The sequence below is a fragment of the Cervus canadensis genome, chromosome 23 (genome assembly GCF_019320065.1).
Source record: "Cervus canadensis isolate Bull #8, Minnesota chromosome 23, ASM1932006v1, whole genome shotgun sequence".
Taxonomy (NCBI): Eukaryota; Metazoa; Chordata; class Mammalia; order Artiodactyla; family Cervidae; genus Cervus; species Cervus canadensis.
In genome coordinates, this window is record NC_057408.1 from 58,104,636 (window position 1) to 58,127,780 (window position 23,145).

Here is a 23,145-nt window from a genome sequence, read left to right on the forward strand (position 1 = left end):
AAAACTTATTTGACTGGTCTTAGTTTCGGCATGCGGGATCTAATCACCCAACCAGGGTCGAAACTGGTTCAAACCCTGCTTAGGGAGTGTGGCGTCTTAGCCACTGGACCCCCAGGAAGTCCCTGGACTCTGGCTTTTGATAATCTCATCTCAGAGGTCCCTAGGCAGAATCAGCTGCTGTGGGAGAGGAGAGAGCAGGTCACTTCCCGGGTTTTTTCCTGAGAAGTCAGAGGTTGGTTTGGAGTGAACTGTTCACAGATTTGGGGCAGACCAGACCTGATGGGCAGGGAGAGGAGATATCAACCTCGGGCTTTAAGGGGACCTGTGTCACCCTCACAGGTATTTCAGACCACATGGTGAGTGAGTCCTCAGGAGAGAAGAGGCTTTGTCTTTGTTACCATTGCTAGAGAATATATAAATCATAGAGTCACAATTCCTCATAAAAAGGCTTTGATGGTTTCACTTCCTGAAATGTGTATACTTACTTTGTAGACAGTGTTAATTTAACACAAGAAACTCGTGTTTTTTTCTCTGCACAGACTCTCTCCTGAATCAAAAAGTTACATGAGTTTCATTTTTTATTAAAAATCTTTTTTAGTGAAACAGAAGAATTAAAATGATGTAAGTATACGGTTTTGTTTTTTTTTTTAATTGGTCCTGAGGCAAAAACATAGGTTCAGCCAACGCTTTTAGCCAGTTCTAAATGGCTAGAGTTTGCCAAGCGATTTCCTTCCTTTCTGGGGTGCTGTTTCTGTAGTGTCCTGCTGCTCCCCACCAGTCAGAACCGAGGCTCAGGGGAACCCATCTGTGCTTCTCGGGGTATGTGACTCTTGTATTTAATGACCTGGAGTGACACCAGGTGTAGAGTAATACAGGAGGGAAGATAACAGTGAATCCAGTGCAGAGTCCAGAAGGCAGGCGTCAGATGTCCTGAAAACCCCCCTGAAGAAGTCTTTCTCTTGGCTTATGGAAGGTTCTGGATGACCTGCTGGAACTCCCTTTGAGGGGAGACTTGGCGTTTATGGATTCTTGCTTCTTTTGCAAATTGCTTCTTCACTTGTGCAATAGATAAGATTAGTCTCCGTTTGTATTCTTGCTGTGATTACAACATGAGGAAACACATTCCATTGGGATTATATTTTAGCGGAATTTGAATTTTAGGGATGCATTGTTCTTATGATTGGTGTTGTCTGGGAGGCATATGGACTTTATTTTGTTAATTATATAGCTGAACTTTTTACTCTCTCATGTAACAGTTAAAGAGTGATCAGACTGTTAAAAAAAAAAGTGACTGTTAAAAAAAAAAAAAGTGACTGTTGACATCATCTTTCCGAGAACACTAGTATAAGTGATTTACTATAACAAGATCTTCGCTTTTCCTGTTGGCCAGTGACATGTAATATTTACAGAGGTCTTGGGTTCAATCCAGCAGAAACATTTCATGTAAATTATGTGTGAAACTAAAACTGTTTAACATTTTCTTTCATATGGAGATAATATGAACAACTCTTTTAGTTTAAGAGTGGGGAAGAGAATGGTTATTTGGTATTTCCATGAGGGGCAAAGTTTATACCAGAAGGTATTCTCCAGCTAGACATCAAAGATGCGCGTAGGTTGTAATTCAGTCCTGTGACTCTGCCAGGCATGTATTTAATATTCCAAGTGAATGCTAATCCTGTTGTTACATGCATGCTTCCTCTCTTAGCATCTTCTCTCCTACCATAGTGATAGAAGGTAAAGTTCTGTGCTCCATCTGTTTACATTAGCACAAATTCTAAATCTGTGAGATCTTCACGTTTAAAAACTAGGAGTATATGACACAGCCGAAGTAATGAAGCACTTGTTTGTTACAGAATTGGAATATTCCAAATGTGTTAAATATAGCTTAGCACTTAATCTAATTAGTTCAGTTCAGTCGCTCAGTCATGTCCGACTCTGTGACCCCATGGACTGCAGCACTTCCCTGTGCATCACCAACTCCCGGAGCTTGCTCAAACTCATGTCCATCTAGTCAGTGATGCCATCCAGTTATCTCATCCTCTATCATCCCCTTCTCCTGCCTTCAATCTTTCCCAGCATCAGGGTCTTTTCCAGTGAGTCAGTTCTTCACGTCAGGTGGCCAAAGTATTGGAGTTTCAGCTTCAGCATCAGTCCTTCCAATGAATATTCAGGACTGATTTCCTTTAGGATGGACTGGTTTGATCTCCTTGCAATCCAAGGGACTGTCAAGAGTCTTCTCCAACACCACAGTTCAAAAGCATAAAAATTATTGAAATATAGCTGAATGCAGATCTGTTGAGGCAGGAAGAAAATGAAACGTAGTTATGGTGGGATCTGTCTGGTCTTAATTTTTGGAGGCCATTGATTTTTGTAGGAAAACTTGTAAGTTTTTAAGCACTAGGAGTCTTAACCATCCTTTTTATTTTGGGAAGATCAGTACTTTATTTCCTTTAGTATGTTTTACTCTTTGTAGATGAGTTTTTCTACTTAAACAGCAGCTAATCTGCCACCAACAGCAACACTTCCTTCTAACACACAGTAATAAACAGAAGGATTTCATCTTTGCACTAACTTTTAAAAAAAAGGAATAATTTGGGATTTGACTCAATTGTGATGCTAATTTATTTTTCTTTGTTTTTTCTGTCATTTTATAAATATCCAGAAAATCAATACTCAAATAAAAAAGAAATGCAAGTTTGAAATGACAGTATGGTTTATCATTTTCTGTTTCAGATGATCACAGTCGTGTTAAACTGCAGAATGCTGAAAATGACTATATCAATGCCAGTTTAGTTGACATAGAGGAGGCACAGAGGAGCTACATCTTAACCCAGGCAAGTGGCATGGCGTGGAATGGAGGCCTGACTGCCATTCCCGGGGTCTACTTTAGGATGGAGCAGAAAGTGTGTCCTGGCTTCTTTTGGCAGTGGAATGGCTGTTTCAGGTTTTTCTGTTGTTTTGTAATGAATGGTGTTATAATGTTTTACAGCTGTGTATATTTAAGATAAAAGCAATTGTTACTGTTACAGGTTCTCTGCAGGAAAGTTGTTCATGAGGTCTGGCCTGCTAGTTCTTTTCTGGCCAGCTGTCTGCCTTGGTGTAAGTTTGGTACAAAGTCTCGGTTGGTGGATACTTTGTTCCTTCTACTTCTCTTCACTTGAATCAGAACCAGAGGCCCTGCGAAAACTCCTCTCTGCCCTGGCCTGGTGTTTATTTTCAGTATGGACAAGTCTTGGGTGTTAGGTGAGGGTGTGAGCCAGGTGCCTGGACCACTGATGGGGTGGTCTGAGAGCCCACTGGCCCCTTGAGCCTCCTCCCTTCTCAACACTCTGGCCACACCCGTGCTTCATTGGCACTGTTCTTTCACTTGAGATAGCAGAAATGATTTGGGTTTATCCACACCAGCTACCCTTTGTTTATCAGATAACAGATTTGATTAACAGTGCTGCCATTTCCTAGTTAGTGATTTTTAATTATTCCAAAGATAAAACTGTATTATTAAGTATCTTGTTATAACCTATAATGGAAAGTAATCTGAAAAAAAAAATATATATATATGTATAACTGAATCACTTTGTTGTATACCTGTAACTAACACAGTATTATAAATCAACTATAATTAAATTGAAAAAAAGATAAACTGTATACTTGTAATGTTTGAGATTTTTAAAGAACCCATTTCAGATCAAAATAACCTGTTACTGAAAGTGAAAACTGTTGAAAATGGTAAGATATTCAGATGAATGTAACTGTCAACTGTTAGGCTATCTATAATTCACAGGAAACAAAAATTAAGTACTCTTTTTTACTTGGCGTAAAGCAGCTCCTGTAAATCAAAAACAAAAAGGAAATCTATGAAAAAAACTGGCAAGGAACATAAATTCACAGTTCACAGCAGGGAAGTAATGGTAGGCAATATATATAGAAAAGGTGCTCAGTTTTTCTAAATTTAAACCAGCAATCATTTACCACTTCTCACCTGTCAGAACAACAGATTTAAAAGTTTATAGTACTCAGAGGTCTAATATGTAAAAACATGAAGGTAAATGTGAGAGTATTTGTTATAAGTTAATAGCACAGGGCCAAAAATAGTAGGATAGAAACAGTCTGTAAGGAGCTGGCTAAATAAATTATACACATGCTATTAGTACTGATTGTTTCTGGGAATTAGGAAAAAATACAGACTTCATTTTGCCATTTTCTGTTACATTTGAAATTTTTCTTGTGTGCATTCATGATGTTTTTCTTTTTTTTTTTCTTTTTTTGGTTTTGTGACCCCATGGACTGTAGCCCACCAGGCTCCTCTGTCCACGGGATTTTCCAGGCAACAGTACTGGACATGATGTTTTTAATAGTCATTTTTAGAGGTAAAAATTTTTACTTTGTGTTTTTAAAAACCATAATGTTAAAAATAGAAAAGAATAATTACCCTAGATTCCTCATCACACCTTTCTTATTCTCTTTTTTTTTCAGTCTTTTTTTATCCTTTCCTCTTTCTCATCTTAGTCTCTAAAAATATAATTGTTTCTCAAGATTCTGATTCAGGTTTCGCCCCCGTCCAGTCTGTACTCACCACTTCAACTCTCTGGAACCATATTTTGAACCTTTGTTTCTTAAGAAAGAGGCTGGACTCTGGACTCATGGTGTCTGTTCTTGAATCCTGTTCGTTCATCCAGCAAAGCTTTGAATGCCTGCTTTGTGGCGGCACTGTGTGAATGAAACAGCCATTCATAAAACTGCTAGTATGAACTTCACATCCTAGAGGGAAGTAAAATTTACAGCAGCTAGCAATCTTTTATTTATTTTTTACTGAACTACAGTTGACTTACCATACTGTGTTAGATACTAGTGTGCAGCAAAGTGATTCAGTTGTACATGTATACACTCATATGTCTATATATATTCTTTTTCAGATTCTTTTCCATTGTAGGTTATTATAAGATGTTGAATATAATTCCCTGAGCTACACAGTAAATTCTTGTTGTTTACTTTATATATGGTAGTGTGTATCTGTTAATCCCAAACTCCTAATTTATCCCTCCTCCCATTTCCTCTTTGGTAACCAAAAGTATGCTTACCTTCTATGTTTGTGAGTCTGTTTCTGTTTTGTAAATAAATTCTTTTGTATCATAGTCTAGAATCCACATATAAGTGATATCATATATTTGTCTTTGAATTACTTAGACTGATAATCTCTAGGTCCATTCACATTGCTGCATATGGCATTATTTCATTATTTGTTTATGGCTGACCAATATTCCATTGTATATATGTACCACATCTTCTTTAATCATTCCTCTGTGGATGGACACTTAGATGGCCTCCATGTCTTGACTGTTGTAAATAGTAACAGCTTGCAACTTTTAACATTTTTCTATATTTTACATATTTTATATAACTTAAGCCTCCGGATAACCCTTTGTGGTAAATACTCTTATTATCCTTATGTTAATATGAGGAGTCATCTGAAGAGACAAAGGAACATCAAATAACTTTACCAAGGTCATACAACAAGTAGGGTGAGGCCACATGGTCTCCATAGGCTGGATGGTTCTGCTTTTAATTATTCAGATTTCCTGCCCTGAAATTGTGATATGCCCTTGGGTTCATTCCTCAGTTCCCCGAGGTGCAGCAGCATCCCGCAGCACCAAGGGGTTTGCTTCCAGGACCCTCTGCAATGCCAAGCCCACCGGTGCTCATGTCCCATCGTTGTCCCTTCTGTCCTGGCCCCACATACACAGATTCATTGAGTCACAGTCATGTATTAAGTTTGCTCTCCGAGGTTGTTGATCCTGAGGATGCCTAACTATGGCTAAAAGGGCTGACTGTGTTTATTGAAAAATCTGTCTGTATCTGGACCACTGTAGTTCAAACCCCTGTTGTGCAGGAGTCAAGTGTGTATGTTATCAATATGTATCTCTGTGATCTATAGAATAGTGCTAATAAAAACTCATGTAGTGCCGGGTACTATGGTGAGTACTTCATGGAGTGTTCATTATGGCATTGTTACTGCTTTTCATTATAGTAGTAATGATAGTAATAATCCTTCTATAAAACACTGTAAATCCCTTCATGAAAAAGAAAATACCCGACTAATACCCTAGTTTAAATCTCCTGTCCATTTGGGCATTCCTTTGTGTCCTGACCCAGGCCCTCTGCCCTCATTCTAGTGGACTCACAAGCCTGTCTTCAGCTTTGGATTATTTCCTGAGTCCCCCCTACCCCCCGCCCCAGAGCTTCCAACATCTACCCACGGGACCACTTGATGTCACAGATTCTTCTTTTCTGTGTCAAACTCTTTTTTTCCTTTTTTTCTCTCTTTTACACTAAGCTAGCCCCCGTCCTGTTTTTGTCATCTGGTTAAAGCTGTCCTTCTCATCTGTTGAATTCTCTCCTGTTTTCTGCTGCCCTGCCCTTCTCTGGAGCTCTCTTTCATCTACACCAATGTAGTAGCTTCTCAACTTATTTCTTTGCCACTAGTCGCTCTTTTCTAGTCCATCTTTAACAATTCCTCTAGAGAAATTTTTGCGAGGTACCAATCTGGTCATATTCCTTCATTCTGTAAAGAAGAGATCGTTGACTGTTTCCTGGGGTTGAGCACCTCTCACTTGGCAGGTGTGGTTTCCTGTGGGTTCTCTGTGTCACCTTCTTTCCCAGAAGTGCCCTGACACTGGGAATGGACCTGATCCCTCCCCTCTCCCCTTGTTGTGTCAGCACCTCTTCGTTTTTAAGGCTCTTCTCTGGTACCCTTCCTGCTCCTGCATACCCTATGGCTCAACCCTCGCTGTGGTGGGGCTGGGTGTGTTTCCCCTTCTCTACAAGGACGGTGTTTAAAAAAATTAATGCACATTCCTCACCTCCGACGTAAGCTCTGTGACAGCTGGAACTGCTTTTGCCTTTGTCCCTAGTACATTGGGACAGAGGACGTGCACAGAAAATATTTCAAAGGACAGCAAAAACCAGAGACACTAAATGTTTATTGAAACTGCAGTTGTTCTGCTTGTCCTTTGTTGCTTATGATTTTTAATCATCCTTTTTCTCTGAGTTTTATGAAAATTAGAAATGTATACCTGCTGATCCCTTGGTATAGATCTCTGTTTTGTAGAAGATAATAGGTTGTATTGCTGGTAAATGGAAGAGCTGAGAACCCCTCTTCCCTTTTAGAACCACTCTAGAATGTGTGTGTGTATACACTAAGCGGTGACTTCATTGGAGACCTGATCCATCCATTTTTTTAGATGAAAGAGAAGGCATTCATTTTACTGGGGGTCTTCTCATGGCTGTTTTTATCTTTTTGCACTGTGTGGTTTTGGAAGTAGCTCAAACTTTGAATAATATGCACTCAGTAAGGGGAACAGCTCCTCATACTTGAGGGTGCAGCTCTTCAGGGTTCTTGGTCCCTTCTAGCATTGGTATAATTGAGAGCGGGAGTTTATTAGCTCACGTAATATTTCCAGCACATCCACTACAGAGCTGGGATACAAGTGGCCCCGAAGCTGCTTTTAGTGCAGCACCACTTGAATGGCTTGTCTTCTGTGTGGAGCGGAAGCTCCAGGCAGACCCAGCCCCCGGCATCCTGCAGGTGACTGCCTGTTGCATTACTCAAGGTATAGTCAAAAAAAAAAAGGTATAGTCAAATCTGTTAACCTGCATGCACTGCAGCCACCTGAGGATGGCAGTGCCCTCAGAAGGTGACAGTGGTGACTGGTTGGGAGTGCTGCCCCAAACTCACACCCCTTGGGACAAAATCTTGTCTTGACTTTTTTTCCTGCCCAAGCCTGGTTCTCCATCCCTCAATTCAGAGAGCCACCTGACGGCCTGGAAATTTTTCTTTTCTGCCTAAGTAAGTAAAAGTCAGGTTTTTTTCGTTGATAATCAGTAATCCAGCTAACAGAGACCTGTTTTTACTTCAGGTGGGTTTAGAGTCTGGATTGACATTCTGTGATCCAATCCCCTGTTCTCAGATGAGAAGCTTCCTGGAAGGCATGTCCTTGGAGCCTCAGTCACTGCTCCTCTCACCTGCTGTTTCTTCTCTGTCTTACAGGGTCCACTTCCTAATACATGTTGTCATTTCTGGCTCATGGTTTGGCAGCAAAAGACCAAAGCAGTTGTCATGCTAAACCGAATTGTGGAGAAAGAATCGGTGAGTAATACTTGGTATTTACAACTTACTGTACAGTCTGTGATTGTTAACTTACAAATATTTTCTTACTTCTTTTGGGATAGTCATTCATTAGTTTTGGCCTTTAATTACTAAAAACTAGAGTCAGGGTGATTCTGACTAGAACTAACCTATCATTTTCCTTTATTACCTTAAATATTTAAATAACAACTGTGGACCATTGCCGTCCAAATATAAGTATAATGGAGTGAGTACTGGCCAGTTGTGGTACTTAGATCTTTGGAATTCCTAGGCTTTATCAGAATCTTTATAATTTATTATTAACAGAATCCTGGAAATTTTATGAAGAATTGAAGTGACAGGTTTCTAAAACCTTAATAAACTACCATTGGCTCTTATGTCAGGAGGTAGTGAGTATTGATATGTATAGGTTTATTGACATTTGAGGTGCAGTTTAAAATCCAGTGCTAATTAGTGGTGTGATGGTGGTTAAGTCTTCAGCTTCTGTGGCTTGAGGGTCCTCTTCTGTCAAACATGCAAATTAGAAAGTGTTATCTGTCAGATCTCTTCCAGCCCTGAGGTCTCAGGCTGTTCTGCTCCTTCAGATCCTGAATTCTTCCTTTTTTCTAAATTAATAGCTGCTGGTTTTCAGTGGTAGTGAAGGTGCTTCTAGTCTGTTTCAATCCGCAGTGTTGTTGCCACACCATGGTGTCCTGCAGTGTCAGCATAGTCTCTGCAGTGGTTTTCATGCTTCCACAGTGACCCACAGACCCAAGTGATGCGGGTGCTGTTGTTGGGACATTTGAGCATCATTGTCAGCTGGAGGATTATGGGTTTCATCTCTCATTCTGCAGAATAAGTACTGTAATAAAAAGAGAAGATCACCACCAGCAATCAGAAATCACCTTCATCCAGATGTTCAATAAGAGTCAGGTTTGATTGTTGAGGTCGCCTCGTGTGTGATAATAACCCTGTTTGTCAGCATAATGATGTCAGCAGCTGCTGCTGGTCAGTGTTTAGTTCCTTAATTAATTAGGGTCATAGTGATATTCCAGCTTTATTGTTTCTTCTTGAGTTTTGGTTGAAATTCTTCTATTGAAAAAAAAAAAAAGGCTCCCACTCTAGTTACCTACCACCTTGATGTAGGAAAAGCAGTTTTCAAAGGAAGTTGATTCCCACATATCCTCAATATGTGACCACTTAGGTTTTCTTGGTGTGGGGGTGGGAGGGGATCAATGCTGTGAAGTCATGAGTTTATTAAACACCTGATTCAGTTCACTCCATGGCAGTTATTATCCTTGTTATTTAGTTGCTAAAGTCGTGTCCAACTCTTTTTGCGACCCTTTGTACTATAGCCTGCCAGGCTCTTCTGTCCATGGGATTTCCCAGGCAAGAATACTGCACTGGGTTGCCATGCCTTCCTCAGGGGATCTTGAGGAATCAGTGCAGGGATCGAATCGGCGCCTCCTGTTTGGCAGACGGGTTCTTTACCACTGAGCCACCTGGGAAGCTCGTTGTTACTCTTACTGATAGTCAAATTGTCCCTTCTTTGGCCAGGGGAAGCTTTTCAGGTTGGGCCCTGAGTTCTTTTAACAAAAAACCGAAGAGTCTTACTAGCTCCTTTGATATCTGGAAGGACTCCCTGTTGCAGGCTTATCTTTCCTATGTGAATCAGCTGTTTCTTTAAGAAGCCTTGGTTTCTTTTGGTGAGCAGCGGTATTCCAAGATCACAGCAAAAATAGTAATCTTTGTTCTTACTGGGTTGGTCTTTTCAGTGAACAGAGTTAAGGAAAATTATGTTTGTATGTTAAGATAACAGAACACTAGTGTTCGTACTGATACTGATGCCTCTTCCTCTTTTTTTTTTTTTGGTACTGATCTTCCGATATTTGATACTGATATTAAAATTTAGGACTGTAGGATTGATTCACCATGAATTCTGGTTCTCAGATACACTAGTGATGTTGAATGTCTTATACTCATTTTACTCTGTCCCGTATTGCACACAGAATGTACTTGTAATAACAAAATCAAGTCCATCACTAAAATAACTACTGAAAACAGTTTAAAATGTTTTCTCTCATCCTGTTTTTCTCAAGTTGTGCTTTACCTCCATCATCAGAGTTTACCACGTTTTAGTCTATCTTAAGTCCCTTTCGTGTAGATATGCATCTATCGTTGAGTCTCTCTGGTTGCTCTGTGTGTAGCTCACACTCAGAGGATCCTGAGATGGGTGCCCTGGTCCCAGTTTCTTGTGTGTTGATGACAGTACCTCTGCTGGCTTGATGCTGAAGAGTCTGTTTGGCAGAATATAAAATCTCTGGCTCACATTTGCTTTTTGAGCAACCTGACAGTATTATCCATTTCCTTCTGGCATGTTCCTGTCACAAAGGCACATCTTACTCTATTTCCTTTATTAGTTACTTATTCTTTTACCCAAAGGATTTTTTTTTCTTCAGATCCCATTGATTGTACTGAAATGTGTCTGTGCTGGTCATTCTGGGTCAGTTTGTCCAGGGACAGAGCGTGCTATTTCATTATGTGATTTCAGGCACTTTTTCTTTCTTTTAAAGAAAAATTTTTATTGAATTATACTTGACATTTATTCTGTTCCCTTGCTTGCCTTACTGTTCTTCTCCCGGGGCCTTCTGTTACACATATGTGTTAGATTTTCATTGCCTACTAGTCTCTCTTTATTTCTTTTTTATTTTAAAAATGTCCTTTTTCTCTTAAGGCATCATCTGTCGTGTTTGTTCACACACAGCTCTGTTCCCTTTAGTTTAATCAATTAATCTTTGTTTATGAAATGATGTGTTCTGTTACTTTTGGTTCTTTTTTCTCTTCTGTCACGTCATTTATGAGTTGTTATAATTCATGCTGTTTCACTTCTTGTGTCATTTGTTTTTTTAATGTCTTTTAGCAGCTTTTGAAGTATTAGCTCATAGCATTCATTTTGTTTTGAAAGTATTTCTATTGATTGTTATTTGTAGCTGTTTGTGATATCTAAAAGAAACGACCATATTTTACAGGGATGTTTTCCTAGTGTTTTTCTCAATGAAGTGGCTCTAGCTCACCTCACCACAGCCTGCTGGCCTTACAGTTTGGCTTTTGGGGAGATGCTTTTATTGTCACAAAATGTTAATTCCCCATCAGTAGTTCTGCCACAGTTCTAGGTAAAGGGGGCTTATCTTCTGATTCTTTCCCTTGACTTTTAGTATGTAAGTATGCAATGTTACCTCTAGATATATAGTATTTAGTAGCAGATTAACAGGTATTTATGGAAAATGTTATTGATCAGTTGCTAAGTCATGTCCAGTTCTTTGCTACCTCATAGACTACAACACACTAGGCTTTTCTGTCCTTTCTTGTCTCCCAGAGTTTGCTCAAATTCATGCCTTTTGAGTCAGTGATGACATCCAACCATCTCATTCTCTATCACCCCCTTCTCCTCCTGCCCTCAGTCTTTCCCAGCATCAGGGTGCTTTCCAGTAAGTCGATCCGTTGCATTAGGTAGCCCAAGCTTTAGCAACAGTTCTTCCAGTGAATATTCAGGGTTGATTTCCTTTAGAATTGACTTGGTTTGATCTCCCTGCTGTCCAAGGGACTCTCAAAAGTCTTCTCCAGCACCCAAAGCATCAGCTCTTTGGTGTTCTGCCTTCTTTATGGTCCAACTCTCACATCCATATATGACTACCGGAAAAGCCATAGCTTTGACTTTATGGACCTTTGTTGACGAAGTGATAACTCTGCTTTTTAATATACTGTCTAGGTTTATTATACCTTATGGTAAGTACTTATGAAATCAAAACCTTTCAGTACTGTTTGAAGATATGATTCTTGCATGAGTTTGATATTTATAGAAACATAAGAGTGAATACCAATGTGATGTTGAAATACAGGTTATCCTGCTTTAGAAATGACAAATTGATTTTCATTTTATGAACATGATATCTGTTTTTTTAAGTGTGTAAGTTATAAGAACATTTTACATACTGCATTTATAAGATGTCCATCTTATTAAAATACATTAAACATCAAACATAGTATGACTATCCCTAGATTTGGGTACTTGAAAAATATATAGCTTGTGTGTGGTTTGTTTTCCTTTCCAGCTTTTTATGGTTTCATTATGTTTATGTTCTTAACTTTAGGTTAAATGTGCACAGTACTGGCCTACAAAAGATGACCGGGAGATGCTGTTTAAGGAAACAGGCTTCAGTGTGAAGTTCCTGTCAGAGGACGTGAAGTCGTATTACACGGTCCATCTGTTGCAGTTAGGAAACACCAGGGTAAGACTGCTTGTGCCCAGACTATGGGGCTTCATGTGGTGACTTTAAGGATTATTCTTTGTTCTTGGATTTGAAGTTTGGGACAGCCCATTCATTGCAGCAATGCCTGTAATGGTTCACAGCCATAACCATGTCCTCATAGATTTTGTTCCCATATGTGGTGGCTCTCTGAGAATTCTTAAGAAATGCTGGAAGCTAATAATTGTGAAGTTCAGGTTAATATCTGAGGATTCTGAGCAACTGATCAGTATTATAATTGGTTGAAGATTGGGGGAGAGGGCTTTAGAATTGGGAAGCCTGGGTTTACATCCATTGCTGCTGCTCAGTGATCCCTGCCCAGGCCCCCCTTGTCTTTAGGGGGAGGCTGTGGTGCCTCCTTGTTAGCATTTGTGACATCGAGTAAGGACGTGGGTATCATGTGAGGAGGTATGTGCAAAGGCGCTGGTACAGAGCGCATGCCTGGTAAAAGCTCGCTTTCATTCTTGCTGCTTGGAGAGAGTTGCTAATTCGAGGGGTTTGTCACATGGAAATTTGTCTTTATTGAGCTGGTGAAATGGTGAAATAAATTTACCGTATGACCTCATCAGTACTTATTTGGATTTTTTCCAAAAATGTAAGACTCATTCCTTGGTGCCTGGGTGAGAAACAGGCAGTTGGTTGTGAGCCTGCTGTTATCGTCTAAGCATCGAGATAGTTCCCCCCTTCCCATTCACCTCTTTGCTTTCTTTGGTCTGTATTTAGCATAACAAAAAGATAAGAACTAAGAGTGATTCTGAGATGCTCTCAGAAACTAGAAAATAAGAAAATGTTTGCCCAGAAATGGTTTCAGGGATGTATCTGGTCTATAAAGTGAGATACTGTTTTAGTTAAGTATTAAGTGAATTGAGTATTAATGTGTGAACATTAATCCAAAAGAAAAAAAATTTGTGGAGAAGGGAGGTATATACACTTTTTAGATATGCCGAATTACCTTTTGTGGTTATCTCCTAAAACACCTGTCCTTTGTGACATAAGCATGGGTGTGTACCGTGTGCATCTGACTGGGTCCAGCTTCCATGAGAACATAACTCAGCTCTGAGGTCGTTCAGGGAGGTGCCTTCTTTATGAATCTCCTCACTGTGTGTGTTTTGCACCAATGATTCCATTTGCGTGTATCTTAAGCTGCACTGAAATACATCAACTGCTACTTGGTACTGGTTGTCCAGCCCTTATTCCCAGAAACAGAACTTCATTTCCATAAACTTCTCATGGTTCTGGGAATCACCTTCTCTTAGTATTTATGTATCCTAGGTACTGCATCTCCTTGTGGCATTAAAATTGATTTAGCAGGAGATAGGCATAGGTGTTTTTCTCTGTCTGAGAATTGATTACACTTGAAATAATAAAATACTTCTGTATTTTGTTTATCAGCTTGTGATGTATTTTCACATATATATAGTTTGACCCATGGTTTTCCTACAATGTAGATAAACTCCTAATATTCCTGTTTTTCTTAGTTAAAGAAAATAACCTAAAAATCCATTAGGCTATTAGATTTTTCCCATAAATAGATTACTTAGCTGAATTCCAGATCTCCTAACTTCTAATGACATGGGACCAAGTCTAATTGTTGTGGAAAGAGCCTTGGTTCTGAAGTTTCTGAAGCTGAGGCCACCCTGGGAGTGGGCCAGCCCCTGCGATTCAGTTGCTGGCCACGTGTGGTTTCTTACTGGCCTGTGTTCAGAGTCCACTGTAATTGAACAGCAACAGTTTATGTTCTACTTCACAGTCTGTAGTGAGTGAGCAGTGTTGGAAGGATAAGGTAGCATTTTAGTGGGTGAGGCAGGATTGCGTTAGTCACATTTAGACCCAGGAGCCATGTGGCCTGAATCCTGGCTGCTGCACCTGGCCCCGTGACCAGCCCGCTACTTGATCTCTGTGCCTACGTTCTCTCATCTGCAAAATGAGGGCGATGGCTTGCTTGCCTCAAGGGGTTGTCATTGTGACTGCATGAGTTAGCGCTCCGATGGTGCCTAAGGTTCTAGGCTCCCCTGGGTCAGGGTTCCCATGGGAACGGAGTGAGTCTGGAGGGCCTGCATGAGCCAGGGTGGTGGAGACGGGCGAGCTGAGGGCAAAGGTGCTAATAAAGTAGGGCCGCCCTCACTTGTTCCTGAGGTCAGAGCACCAGGTCGCTTCTAGAGGAGTCTCCTGACCAACCTGGGCAGAGCTGCCCTGTCAGGCCTACTCTGAGGGGACCTGGCACCTGACAATGTGTCTGACGGAGCAGAGGAGCACCAGCATTCTTTTCAGCATCGTGATGAGAGCTCAGTCTGAACGTTTGCCCCCAAGTGAAGAGAGTCCATTCTGCTTTTGAATGGCTTAAGCTTGGAGGTAGTTTTGAGGGGCTTTTAAAATCCAAGGTCACATGGAGAACTTGCCTTTCGGGCTTTTCTGTTTACTTGCCCTTCAGTGTTTTCCGTGTGTCTTCTGTCAGGTTTAGGTGATTGAGTTTCTGGAAGACAGTGTTGTGCTGAGTTCTGTTTCTTCTGCCCCTAGCTTTGACCCCCCCAGGCTCCTCTTCTCCTGTCTGTCCTGTGCACCTTCCATCCAGCTTGTGCCCATTTCTTGCTTTGGTCACTTAATGTGTTGGGGTTCTTACGGTGGGTACACCAAGTCCCCTGTTCACCACCCTGAGTGCTTGTTCTGAAATGCGGAGTCCTTCCCTAAGGCTCTGGATGCCTTTCCATGGTCCCTGCGGGAGCCCCAGCCCACCTGCCCTTGCCACTCGTCCACCCACCAATTCTCCTGCCCGTCCCTGTCTTGGGCATGCCCTTCCCTCTGCTTAGAACTGGGCCCTATGCCCCCTGGCCTGTCACTCTCTTCTGTTCACCACCTGGGGTTCCGGTCAACTCCCAGAGTGACTTTTGGTGACCATGTATTTAGCACGGCTGTTGCAGCAGCCCTGCAAGAGCTGGTTAAGGACTGGACCAGGACAGTGACCTTGAGGGGGACAGGGTCAACACCTTGCTGCTCTCCAGGTGGAGCAGAAACACAGGTGAGGAGACTGGAATTGTGGAGAGGTCATAGTTGATTGGAAGTGTTAGGGTTAAGGCCGCTAGTGAGTGTCCCTGTGTCTCTTCAGGCTTCACTGGTGTGGGGGTTGCCTGTTTATTCCTCACTGGAGCCTGTGAAGTAAGTGCTTTCTCACACCCCATTAACAGATGGTGAAACTGGGCGTATGAAAGTCTTAGAAACACAATCTTGCTACCTTCTGCCTGTGCCTAAAGTTGGGCCTGGGCCATAGAGCTTTGTAGATTTTTTAATAATAATTAGAAGATTTATAGTCCTCTTCAAACTGATAATAGTAATAGTTAACCTGAATTTGAATGGCTCTATACAGCACACACAAGTCGTCCCCATGCTCACAGCTCCTGTTGTCTGTACCTACTCAGCTCATAGACCAGCTTCCTGGCCTCCATGGACTCTGAGCTTGTCATCTTATTCAAAGACTACAGTTAGAATTCTTCAAAAAAATGTAAATAAGATTTTGCCCTAAGAATGGTGCGTGCTAACGTCTTTGTGCAGGGGTGGTATGCACGATGCAGTGTTTTCTGAAGAAAATGGTTCGGGGATGTGTGGACTGGCAGGTGTGTGCAGACCAGTTGGAGTCTAGTGTGAAGGACAGCAGCGAGAAGGGATGAAGGCCTGGACTGGGCATCACAGGAGGAGGACCAAGGGCATGGTGACCACAGAGGAGGAAGGGGTGAGTCCACCAGTATGAGACGAGGACTTTGTCAGAAGTTGTGGGATCCGAGTATAGAGAACTAGGACTCTGTTGGAAATTGTGGGGCCCATGTGTAGAGAACTGGGATTCTGTCAGAAATTGCGGGGTCCGCGTGTAGAGAAGTGGGGACTCTGTTGGAAGTCATGGGATTGCAGGGTAGGGTACAGGACCCTATCAGAAGTTGTGGGGTCCACGTGTAGAGATGAATTTTATTTGAGCTCTCCCCTCTCTGGAACCCTTCCCCCTTCTCATTACTTTTCCAACGTGAAATGAGGAAAGGGGCCTCCAGTTGTGCACATGAACTTTTTTATTCCACAACAGTAAACATGTGGCTCCTATTACTTCACATGGCCCTTTGGGAATTATGTGATTTTTGTGAGCTGTGTTTTTCGAGTCTTGTTTCAGGAGGGGTTAATTAATTAAAAAAAAATTACCTATAAGAAGTCCTTTAGTCTGTTCCTGTCAGGGAAGAAAAAGATGGATTTTCAGAAATCTATTAGTGTAGAAGACTGTATTATATAAACAGTGGCGAGCATTTCTGGGAACTGGCTTTGAGTGTCCCAGACACTGTGACCTGAATTTGGAAGAAGGAAAGAGGCCATTGATCTTGAGCCAACATCATTCAAGCGAAGAAAAAGCAAGTGGTCGCCCAGGATTGTGGGGTGACCTTAGGTTGGGGCCAGGGTGTGACGCAGAGTTGAACTGCACCATATAGGCCATACCTGTGGGAGCAGGGTCCTGGCACCACCCCTGCCCAGCCTGGAGCTCTAGCAGGTCCACTTCGACCTGGCTTAGGCCCTAGGGGACCAAGTCTGGCCAGCTGTGTGTGGTCAGCACAGTGTGGTGGCTGAGACTGCAGCGGGGCAGTTGTCTGGGGAAGGGTTAAAACACCTCCTGGAACCTCAGACCTGGAACATCAGGCCTGTTTATAGAAAGATGTATGTTAACCATGTGCCTAGGTTGAATATTGTGCAGAGACATATTAGTGGGTCACTGCTCCCTCTGAATGAGGAGTAGGAGGCAGAGCAGTGCTCCCGGGGATGGGGGTCCGCTGGCAGAGCTGAGGGATGTTTTCATAATGAGTTAGGCAGAAATAAAGGTTGTTGGGAATATCCAGGAAGTGGTGCTGAGTAGCCAGGCAGGCTGTATGAGACAGGAAGCATTTAGCATGTTGGTAAACCATGTTATCAGCACATCAGCCAAGGCGTGTCAACAGTTCTAGGACTGGGAATTGTTACCATGTGGAAAACAGCAATTAGGAGAGCAGTTTCAGTTAAAAATGTAAAGAAATGTATCTTTAATTCTTGAATTGTTCCTCTGTGCCTGTGTAGCTGAATCTGAAAGATAACTTATAATGGGGACAATTGTATCTTTGAAAGCTTTGAAATTGTTTTTTTTTTTTTTTTTTGAAATTGTTTTTTTAAAAATAACTTTAAAAAAAATTTTATTTATTTATTTACCTTTGGGTATGCTGGATCTTCGTTGCTATGTGGGCTTTTCTCTAGTTGTAGCGAGCAGGTGCTACTCTAGCTGTGGTGTGTGGGCTTCTCATTTCAGTGGCTTTGCTTGTGGAGCACAGGCTGTAGGGCCCCTGGGCTTGATAGTTGCGTCTCCTGGGCTTAGTTGCTCAGTGGCATGTGGGGTCCTCCCAGACCAGGGATCAGTACCATGTCTCCTGTATTGGTATGCAGATTCTTCACCGCTGAGCCACTGGGGAAGGCCCAAAACTTTGAAATTCTTAAACAGGAAACCAATAAAGATGTGAAATTATACTGGTAGAAATTTATAAAAACAGAGAATTCACTCATCATGATGCGTGATTTAAAAGGATCTGGCGGTGTGTGTGGTGCAGGTCAGTGGTGGAGACCCAGGTGCTGCTCCAGTCCTGCTCTGCCATTTTCTTACATGTGACCTTGGGTGCATTACTTAACCCTTGCCTTGGTTTTCTCATCTGGAAAATGGGTTTTAATGGGATTGTTATATGGGTTAATATATAAAAAGCTTAGAATGTGCCTACAAAATAGTAATTGTTACAAAAGTGTTAGCTATTAATATATTCCAAATTCTCCTAAAGAAAATCTTCCCAAACTTGTATGTGTGATTATCAACAACCAAATGAAAAGTCATGGTGCATTACACAAAACACATCTTACTGCAGTAGATTTTTAAAAGAAAAAACTTAGAACTAACTTTTCCCCCTCAATTTTCACTTTTTAGACTGGTGAAACCAGAACAATATCTCACTTTCATTATACTACCTGGCCAGATTTTGGAGTCCCAGAATCACCAGCTTCATTTCTCAATTTCTTATTCAAAGTGCGGGAATCTGGCTCCTTGAACCCTGAGCACGGGCCTGCGGTGATCCACTGCAGTGCCGGCATCGGGCGGTCGGGCACCTTTTCTCTGGTGGACAGCTGCCTTGTTCTGGTAAGTGACCTCATTTCAGGCTCCCATACCTTTTTGTTGATTCCACTGGCAGAAGTAAGTTCAAATGCCAGGATCCCAGAACTGTGCTTTTCAAACTTAAACGTCTGCCTGTTTTTTAGAGAAACCAAAAATTCTGTTTCACATCCTTTCAGCTGCCTCTTGCTTGCGATGAGTGGGTGGGGTTGTGACCAGGATAATCCTCGAGCTCTGGGAGAAGACTTGTGCTGGTAGCTTCGTGTTAGCTAAATGATAGGTTGTCTCCCTCACCCACTGTATTTTTCAGACATCAGTTGGTAGATAGTATTGAATTCCTTCTTGCCTTGGTTTCCTTATTTACAAACTGTGGGTAGTGCTGGTATTTCCCTCCCAGGACTGTTGGGAGAATTAAGTGAATCAGTGTATTAGGAACACGTACTGTCTAAGCCCCTTGGTCAGTGTGGTGTTGACATCACCCCCTGAGGTTCCTGTGGTGCCCGAGGGCCGTGTGTTGCTCCAGCCCTCCCAGCCCCCGCCGGGGCACCAGCATGTGCCTGTCCTTCTTTTATGGTATCTTAGACATCACTGTGTTAACACCGTGTTTAATAGCCCATGCTTCCATCTAAAGCCAATTATTATGTGTAAGTGAGCTTTGATGTGTTTCAGAACTCTTAAGCATCTGGCCTGTTGATGGTAAATATTAAAACTGGATCATGTGTGTGTCAGTTCCCTCCCAAAGTTACTGCATCAACTGTTCTCTTTTCCACTTGGGGTGGGGTGGGATGGGGTAGGGTCACAGTGGACTAAGCCTGACTGCTGCAGCAGCAGTCTGCCGTATCATCTGCAGTGTTGTCACCGTGGGTCTCTCTCCTCCACCCCCTTGGGTGCTACCTTCCATAGACTTGTGTACAGACGTGAGGCTGCTGTGTACAGATATGAAGGCAGGGGGCGCCCAATGAAAAGATTTACTCCTTAAAAAAGAAGGGCACTAATCTCTGTATTTATCCTTACGTTAAGCCAACACGCAGCATAAATCCTTCCTTCGACCAATCACCAATCGCTAGGCTAACACAAGTGAGATGACTATTAGCTGGAGTCAGCCGTGGGTCCTCCCTGTGCTGCTTGGACAGGGAACAGCGGCCTGGGCCGGCTTGCCCTTAGTGGTTATCTTGGATTGCTTCTCTTTTCTGGACTCTTAACAACAAAAGGCTTGAATATTGTTTACCTCTCTTGCAGATAGAAAAAGGAGACAATATTAACATTAAACAACTGTTACTGAATATGAGAAAATACCGAATGGGGCTAATTCAGACGCCAGATCAGCTCAGATTTTCCTACATGACGATAATAGAAGGAGCGAAGTTTATAAAGGGAGACTCAAGTATACAGGTAAACCGTGTGTCAAGTGTATTGTTGTCAGGTAACTGCACTCTGTGTAAGCCACAGGGCTTTTCCCCTCCTCCCAAGAAGCATATTTACATTAATATGGTGGGTCCAGCTGGCTTCTGAGAGGGAAAAGCCTGTGCCCACCTCTTCACATGCTCCTCAGCCTCTTGTTAAATCCTGCTTGTCTCTCAGAAGCCCAGCTGGGAACATGGTTTCATTAAAAAAAGTAGAAGTTTCATGTAGAAGAGAGTCTGAACATTTACTCATTGAAATAACTGGAAAAATTAGGTACTTTTGGCCCATTAAAACCTGGCTTGGAGTTACACAAGAATACTTAGTTTGTAAATAGATTATCCCATCTGCTACAACAGTGAGCAAGCAGCTTGAGTACTTGCAGCAGATACAATGCACCAGGACAGTGTTGTTTTTCTCTGGTTGGTAGCTTTATTCTCATGAGGGTGTTTTTGTTCTGCAAAAGCTAACATTGGTTTTCAGAAACCTGTGTTTATGTACTAACATAAGATGTAAAATAGAAACAGAAGTAACAGTAGACTCCGGTTTCTTGTCTGAGCCAATCCTATAGAATTTTACATAAGCAGGTAGATTTTCTTTTTGTTTCTCCTACATAAAACCACTTACTTGCTCTCTAGCTTCTGTGATTGTGGCCAAAAGAGCAAGATTCTAAATAAGCCCTGTTTTGTAACAGATCACACCATCTGTGGAATGATGTATAAATAGTTGTGTCGTATAGATTACACAGATATTTAAATACCCCTGAACAATTTTATTTATCAGCTAACGTTTTTGTTGTGATCATTGGTATTATTTTAACTATTCAAGACAGTCTTTATCAATTAAAATTTTAAGTTTTATTTAAAAGGTCCCCCCTCTTTAGCATCAAAGGAAAATTTTTATTGAAGAGAAAGGTGAGGTTCCTCAGTGCCCTCAATCAGTAAAGTGCTTGGTGTGTGAAGATTAAACCCACGAGACGTTAGTGCCTCCCCCAGACGCCGCCTCAGCATTCAAGATGGGGAGCGTCTCTAACGTGCATGTCTACCAGCTTCAGTGCCAGTGTGTGTGCTGACCCCGTCTGCTGTGCTCATTCCCTGGCTCCTCCAGACAGGCGCTTCCTCAGGGCACTGCCCCTCGCTGCACTTAGAACACGGATGTGCCTCCTCTGAGGGTTGCTTTCCCCATGGAGGTGGGTTTTACGGACGTGATTCCCATGGTGACTGTGGTGTGTGGCTTGGGGGAGTTTCTTCTGTCCCAGTTTATCTGTGCTGTGTGACCATCACATCCCTGACCCAGCATCTTCATCCCTGCTCAGACCCACGGGTCCTTTGCCTCCTTACACAGGGCCCATTGGAAATGCCCCTGTTTCTCCAGTGCTCAGGGTCAGAGAGCCTGTTACCTTCCAGGGGGCTCAGTTTCCACAGAATTGGTCTCAGCAATCAGTTAGTACCTACTGAATATATGAGAATTTGGAGACTGTGAAAGTACATCAATTACAACGTAGAAGTCCTCGATAACTCACCCTCACCCCACAGCGTGTAACCACTAATGCGTGTGTGTGTGTGCTTCCAGGGTTGCATGTCCATGCATCAGTAGTATTTATGTATCAGTGTATGGACTTGTTTATTTTATGTAGTTATTTTCGGACTGTTTTCTCCTTCTGGAACCCCTGATGTCTCATGCTGTAGCCATGTGTTTGTTTAGTGTTGAGATGTAGCCAGTCTGAATTGAGTTCTGCTTAAAATTTAAGATGTACAAATACAGGGAGAAAGAGTGTAAAAGATCTCAGTAATTTAAAAAATATCATGTGTTCAAATGACAATATTTTTAATATATTGAGTTAAATAAAACATGTTAAAATTCATCCTTTTTAAAAAACATGGCTATTAGATATTTTTTAATTTATATATATATATATGTCTTACATTACATTTCACTGGACAGTGCTATCCTAGAACCTTAGCTTAGAACAGAACAAAAATCTCAGAGAAATAGATTTCCCTGAAATCTTAAATCATAAAACTGTCCTGTTACAAAGATCAAGAGTTGCTTTGTTGTGTGGAAACCACAGAACGCATGGCTCTAAGTGTCCTGTGCCCCAGAAGCATCTCCTAGAACACATAAGGGGGTGATAGGCAATTTATGGGCTCTTTTTTCTCTCCATGCATCTGCCTCCTCCTCTTTGCCTCTGATTTTGGGGGAAATGAGTATTTGTAAGAAGAACGAGGGAAGCTTCTCTAGTGTGAGTTGATGGCAGTGGGTGCGGGATACTGTCTTTCTGTCCAGTAGCACCCGCACTGTGTCAGCTTCGTCTCTGGTTCTTTTTGCTGAACAGGGCATGTGTCTCCACCTTCTGTCTTAATCTGGGCTTATGTGATGCGAGTGGTGTTTTCATTGTTGACTATAGTTTCATGTTTGTTTTCCTGTGAAGATTTCTGACATATGTGGCTATAAAATGATTTAGAACCTGCCAGGACAAAGGAAAGCTGTTAGTATTTACACCTAAAATGACTGTACCTGAAACTAGTAACTGTGTGTGATGACCACATAGTGCATGTTTATGCACTGCCATCTCCAGTGTCCTGGGCCCACCAGGAAAGAGGAGATGATCTCTAGCTGTCTTTAAAAGGACTCTGTTAGGAGAAGGTAATGGCAACCCACTCCAGTACTCTTGCCTGGAAAATCCCATGGATGGAGGAGCCTAGTAGGCTGCAGTCCATGGGGTCTCGAAGTGTTGGACACGACTGAGTGACTTCACTTTCATTTTTCACTTTCATGCATTGGAGAAGGAAATGGCAACCCACTCCAGTATTCTTGCCTGGAGAATCCCAGGGACGGGGGAGCCTGGTGGGCTGCCGTCTATGGGGTCGCACAGAGTTGGACACGACTGAAGCGACTTAGCAGCAGCAGCAGCGTTTCAAATATAACAGTGTGTACAAGTGGATCTCCAACTCACTACCTGTCTCCACCCCTCCCCACCCCCGGCAATGTCGTTAAAGAAACAGAAATCTGGGAGCCCTCCTAACCACTTCCGGGCTGGGGCTGCCTGATTCCAAATGATTTTTGCTCAAATAAGCTTTTAAAATTAAAACAAAACAAAAAAAAATAAATAAAAGGACTCTGTTTACCTTCCATCTTTCTGGCCTGAGGTTGTCATGAACGTAGTACCA

At 42.0% G+C, this 23,145-nt stretch overlaps 1 protein-coding gene across 3 annotated transcripts in view; it reads left to right on the plus strand.

Moving 5' to 3' along the window:
* Positions 1-23,145, plus strand: part of PTPN2 (protein tyrosine phosphatase non-receptor type 2) — a 64,532-nt gene that overhangs the window by 28,557 nt on the left and 12,830 nt on the right. For all 3 annotated transcript variants that reach the window (XM_043444000.1, XM_043444001.1, XM_043444002.1), the window contains exons 3-7: positions 2,734-2,834; positions 8,045-8,143; positions 12,274-12,411; positions 18,392-18,601; positions 19,814-19,966. In XM_043444000.1, coding sequence (XP_043299935.1) covers positions 2,734-2,834; positions 8,045-8,143; positions 12,274-12,411; positions 18,392-18,601; positions 19,814-19,966 — 701 coding nt within the window. The remainder of the gene's footprint in view (positions 1-2,733; positions 2,835-8,044; positions 8,144-12,273; positions 12,412-18,391; positions 18,602-19,813; positions 19,967-23,145) is intronic.